The following is a 6,038-nucleotide window of genomic DNA, read 5'->3' on the forward strand; positions in this document are numbered from 1 at the left end:
ATTATTACCTCTCAATAATCATATTATTGACCCCCAATAATCATATCATTGCCCCCAGTTAATTGCATAAACTCTCAAAACTAAAATGAATACACTATAGGCACAATTGATCAATTTATATGTTAAATTCTTCATGTTCACTTCCACGTGTTATCATAAGCTTAACTCCATTATCAAATTAACCATCAAGTGTTCATCCAACCATCAGTTTCAAACTTTTTTTTTTTTCCTTCTAATCGCGGAGCTCACAGTTTACCAAAAAAAAAAAGGGACGGAGTTGATAGAGAGACTGGTAGTGGAGAATGTAATTGGGAGTTGGGACTCATACCAAAAAAAAAAAATGCAAAATCGGGCTACAGACCACGATAACGGCAGCATGAAGGCCGAGAGTGGTCAGAAAACAACGTCGTCCAGCACCTCAGCAAACGCAGCGCCCAACTCTAAAGCACTTCCTTCACAAAAGCTCGAAATCGTTGTAGTCGTCATCCTCCGATTCCTCGCTCAGCTTGCCTCTGCGATTGCGAGTCCGTCTCCATCTCCTCGCGCCTCTCGCTTTCATCCTCGTCCTTGGGGCACGAGCACGACGACCTGCCCCGGATCTCCCTCGATTCGGACAAATTGAACCCGAATTCAAACCCAAACCCGTTGTTCTCCCTCATGTTCGTTGGATGACCGGAAATTTTCGCCGATCCAGATCTGCAGACATGAAGAGAGAGAGAGAGAGAGAGAGAGAGAGAGAGAGAGAGAGAGAGAGAGAGAGAGAGAGAGAGAGAGAGAGAGAGAGAGAGAGAGAGAGAGAGAGAGAGAGAGAGAAGTCTGAAAGGTGTAGGTTGTTAATTAAAAGGGTAAAACTGCCATTGATGTTTAAATTGGGTAAATGAGATTAAAAACTTTTTAGTGGACTAAGTGGGTAATTTTTAGGCTCAAATTGTGTAAATGGTCAAGGCCCCTAAAAAAAACATGGGCATTGGTTTGCTTGGAAGATCCCCAAAAAAAAAAGTTGGTTTATTGAACATCATCATTAGGCCAAAATTTCTTAAAACATGTACCCAAATACATCATGTAGAGTGCCATTGTGTATCATTTTGGAGCAATGGGAGACTGTTTTAGTAAATTAGCTAAAACAAAACAGACCTAGAACAAAGAAAATGAGAGAGAGGATACATGATGATACATGTAGGTGGCAATAAAAAATTATACAAACAAATTTTTTTTTTTAATCAATTAACTAATTAAAGTATATAGTAGTGTACGTAAGAGTCAGCGCAAATCCAACAATTAATCAAGCATGCAATTGCAATTAATAGCATATATATAACAGTGGTCTGGATCACTGATTATGTTTGCGTTATAGTGGTGTGGATCGATCTGCAGGCATTTATGGCTTATAAAACATAGTGTTTCGTTCATTTTGCATATAACCTTGCACCACCTTATCAATTCGGTCTAGGCGCAGCATGATCATTCGCACTCACCTCCATGATTAATATAATGAATTTATAAATCATTCACAATATATGTAAACCCAGTAATAATTCACCGTACGTTAATCGAAAATTCTTCTACACAACGTTAACCCAGTAATAAAACTGTTTGTTGCGTCATTGAAAGTCTAATAAGTCATTAAGTCATTAGTGAAGGAGGAAGAAGAAGATTGTGATGCCTAGGCTGCATGCTGTTATGGTTGGGAGTCATAAAGGCAAAGGAAAGGTGGGTGCCTCTTCTAGTGAAAAGTCCCATACAAAATACAAAACTGTTGTTTCTAGTAAGAATATCTCTTCTCAAACTAGCTATGGTTTCTCGCAGTTTTTCTACTTACAATGAGAATATATATATATATATATATATATATATATATATATATATATATATATATGAACAATTTGTCCAAGCTAGCAGTGCTTGTGTTGGCAAGATTAGCGTTGCGCGAGGCTTGATCATAAAACTGTGGAGATATATGGCAGCCCAAGCTTAACTTCCAAAACAAGTCGGTTGATCTGTTTAAGAATCAGCTGAACTGATCGAATGGAACCCCAAATTTAGGCATAAACAACAAATACTGTCGATAGACCCTTTGCATAAACACGTACACACTTTATATACCGTAAAATCGTAAATGGAAGAATGATGACATTGATCACAAATTGTCATAGTTCGAAGCATTGAAAAACAAACAATTAAATGGGGATTAATTAGCAGAAATTAAATTTAATGGCTGTGAGTATCATCACACAAATCAAGGGCATGTGAGTGACTCGGTTCAGTTAGCAAATTACATAAAGGTTGTGGCAAATAGATGGGGATGACATTGGGATTAATAACGAATTTAATATGATCGAGGCTAATGGTTCTCGATTAATAAAGATATGTCTTACCTAACTGACGTTGTATGCATCAGCACGCACTGTTCACAAGGATTTGAAATTAAAAGTAATTACGAAATTAAATTTAAATGAATGGAATTCTTTGCTTGTGAACCTTTTTGATATTGGGAAAATAAAAGATATTTGGGATGCATAAACCATATCTTTTGCAGTGTAAAAAACCAAGAAAAAACGAAACTGCGTATAGGGAAATAGCCATGCAAATCAGTAAATCTAAACCCTAGACTACTAGTGGGATTTAAATTAGTGGTTTTCCAAACGTGGCAATGCCCCATTGGTCAGTAAACCACACCCAAACCAGAACCATAAAACAAACCCTAATCGATTCAACTCCATCGATCTGCACCTATCTGCTTCCACTTCATTCCCAACGCCTAGCCCTAACCTACACCTTACAACCCAACCGGCTGTCTTTTCCACCACAATTGACCACTCTACCCTCCTTCCCCGTAGCCTCATAGGCTTCAGTCAGTATCTGTCATTCCCGAGATGGCAAAATTAAGGAACAGCAAAATCAATCACCTCAGATGCATAGAACACTGCGAAAATCGTCACGGGCAAGATCGTCATTTCTCTCCCCCAATCCCAGCCGCTACCCCGCCATGTTTTTCAGCGACATTCAGCACCAAAAACCAATACGCATGTCAATCAGCTGTCGTTTTCTTTCTCTCTCCCTGTCGTTTCCGTTTGACTCTCTATGTCTCCCCCCATTATAAAATAGTCCAAAAACGCCATGCAAGAAAGTAACCCTAGCCACATTTCTCTCCCTAGCTAGACCTCTGGAAAACAAACGAACAGCTAGCAAGGTAATAACTATGGAGCGCGAAGATCAGCACGTAAAGAACGGTGGATTGGCACATGGAGTGGGGCTGGAGAACACGACGAGGTGGAATCCGACCAAGGAGCAGATAACTATGCTGGAGAATCTGTATGAGCAAGGGGTGAGGACTCCCAGTGCGGAATTCATACAGGCGGTAACGGCGAGGCTCAGGGCTTATGGTCACATTGAGGGGAAGAATGTGTTTTATTGGTTTCAGAATCACAAAGCGAGGCAGAGACAGAAGGAGAAGCAGGAGGCTAGCTTGGCTTATTTCAACCGCTTTCTCCATAAGGCGGCGGCCTCTCAGTACCCACTATATCCTCCTCCCCAATATCCTTGCGCAAATGGTAATAATTAAGTTGCTTATTGCTATTTTCTTGTTGCAGTACCGGAATTTATGAACACGTTGTTTATTTATTCTTTTTCTCTTTTTTGACATAAGATAAATTTATTACTTGGCTTGCTATTTGTGTCTCAACTATTTTTACTGCTTGATATGATATGAATGATGCTGGGAAAGATTTTTTTGGCTTCCAATCTTGTTAGTCTTGGAGTATGTATAATATTCTGTTGTGCTAAAAGATGGCCTTTTTCTGATTGAGAAACTTTTATTTTCTGATGGCCACCACAGATCTAGTTAAATGTTTGATATTTAAAATTAATTTTTGCCTTGTGATTGAAGTGGACTTGCATATAATATGTAAGTTTTCTATACTCTCTTCCATGGAACCCTGGGATTTATAATTGATTGATATATAACAGGCTGAATGTGAGAAAATGTTGTATATATACAACATTTCTGGTTTTGTCCTCGATCACAAGCTACACTTGTGAGTTCTAATTCTTGTTATTTGCAATTTTATCTTAATCAACTTGGAATTTTTTTTTTGTCAGTGATCTGCAGCCCCTATTATATACCTCCAGTGCCAAGTGAAATACGGTTCTATTCACAATCTCATCCCAAGGTGCCTCCACAATCTGTTGGGGTAAAGAGGAGACCAAGAATCGAGAAACTGGATGTGCCAACAAGAACTTGCAGTGGCGGTGGTAGTGGAGGGTATGAGCCAATGCGCCATGGATATGGCAGAGGGGGCTGTATTGATGTCAATGATGCCACTAACAGATTAATGAGCAACTCTGATGATCCAGAAACACTGCCACTGTTTCCTTTGACACCCACAGGCCTCCTACAGGGCAGAGATGAAGGCCCTTCTACTTCAGATGGTAATTATGCTCAGAATTCGACTGCTCTCGTTAGCTCTTCTGGTATTGTAGAGGGTCATGGTGACCAGCCTAGTTTCTACGATTTTTTCAGTGGAGGACAAGGCAGTTGTGACAGATTGAATTGAATGTTGTTTCTGTTGGGGTTAATTTGGAATTGTATTGGGTGCTAAATTAATATGAAGAGTTAGATTGTGTTTTAGGTTGCATGTGGTATATGGTCTTACTTCAAGGTTAACAATTGTACCCTTTCCTTTCTTCTAGTCTTTTCTGAATCCAATATTTTGAATTTTCTGTTTTAGCTTCGAATTTAGTGGATGAGTAACGGATTAACCTTAATTTGCTCCTCTAGGTGCTGTTATGGAAATAAAGAGGATTTTTGACAAAATCCTGATAGAATTCAACAAAACAAGAGTTTTTAGAGGAAAGAAGAGGAAGAAGCAAAATTGTATTTGACAAAATGAATTCCCGAGTACAATGTATAGGGGCATCTCCAACAGAGTAGCTAAATTCGAGTTTTAACCATATATAACTATTTTTGAAGCAAAATTCAACTCCAACAGACTAGTTATAGCTAAGATAAATTTAACTTAATTAGCTAAAATGACTAGTTATATTTAGCTAATGAATCATGTATAGCTAAAGCAAAACCGCTCATCTTTTGTCCACATGTTAGTATACGATTCGATAAAATATAGTATATCACTTACATATAGCTACTATTGCTAGAGCAACATTGTTAAATCAATAGTTATATTTCATAACTTTAACTAAATTTAACTAAAAAGTGGTGTTAGCTCAGTAGTTAGAGCACCCACTACCTAAGATCCAGGTCATGGGTTCGAGTCACATGGGGGTAGGAGTGAAATCTTTTAATTCTCTTTTGAAAAAAAGGAGAAAGTGAAGACTTGCTGGAATGCTCAAATGAATTAGGTGCAACAGGTCAAGAAGCTCATGCCATTTGATTTAGAACTGTTGAAGAAATATGACTCCTCATATTCAGCTTGTTGAAAAGGACTCCCGGAATAAGCTCTAGAAACATTAAGGTCTCGTTTGGTTCGCAGAAAGAAAAGTAATTCCTTTGTCTTTCCCATGGGAAGGGAAATCATTTCCGATATTTGATAACATAAGAAAACTTATCAGAAAAGTTGTTAAAAAAATTGTAATTAATGCAATAAAATAATAGAAAGTGAGTAATAAATGCAAGGAAACAAGGGGGAAATGAATCCTTAGGTCTATGGAATGAACCACTTTCCCCCATATTCTCCTTTCCTTCAGGAAAGTGTTTCATTTCCTTTTGCATCCCAAACACAAGATAGGATTGAGTTTCCTTTCCCAAGACTCCAATTCCATAAACAGAACGACGCCTAAGAAATCATATGGAATGATGGATGAGATCTCCTAGAACTAGTATCAGGTGTAACCGACTCTATCTATACATGATTGGACGAACTTCTAGCATCATATTCAAAAATAGTGGATTCAGATGTTTGTACTTATGCACTCTACAAGCTAGACATACACCTTATAGCACTACTTAGTTTTCCTTCTCCAAATTTGAAAGTTACAAGATCACTAAAGTTTCCAGTACCACCACACATCCGTTTCCCAAC

At 38.3% G+C, this 6,038-nt stretch overlaps 1 protein-coding gene across 1 annotated transcript; it reads left to right on the top strand.

Annotated features, from left to right (window-relative positions):
- The first annotated feature begins 3,171 nt into the window (after positions 1-3,171).
- On the top strand, positions 3,172-4,553 carry LOC133730423 (WUSCHEL-related homeobox 2-like). The gene is made up of 2 exons (XM_062158017.1): positions 3,172-3,551; positions 4,099-4,553. Exons 1-2 carry the CDS (start codon positions 3,200-3,202, stop codon positions 4,551-4,553), a joined length of 807 nt encoding a protein of 268 aa, XP_062014001.1. The 5' UTR covers positions 3,172-3,199.
- Positions 4,554-6,038: the final 1,485 nt, after the last annotated feature.

The sequence above is a fragment of the Rosa rugosa genome, chromosome 2, assembly GCF_958449725.1.
Source record: "Rosa rugosa chromosome 2, drRosRugo1.1, whole genome shotgun sequence".
In the NCBI taxonomy this organism is placed as follows: Eukaryota; Viridiplantae; Streptophyta; class Magnoliopsida; order Rosales; family Rosaceae; genus Rosa; species Rosa rugosa.

Excerpts from the sequence above, each read along its gene's own strand:
- LOC133730423 (XM_062158017.1), top strand. The coding sequence starts at position 3,200 with ATGGAGCGCGAAGATCAGCACGTAAAGAACGGTGGATTGGCACATGGA. Across the intron at positions 3,552-4,098 it reads CCAATATCCTTGCGCAAATG|TGATCTGCAGCCCCTATTAT; the intron begins GTAATAATTAAG and ends TTTTTTTGTCAG.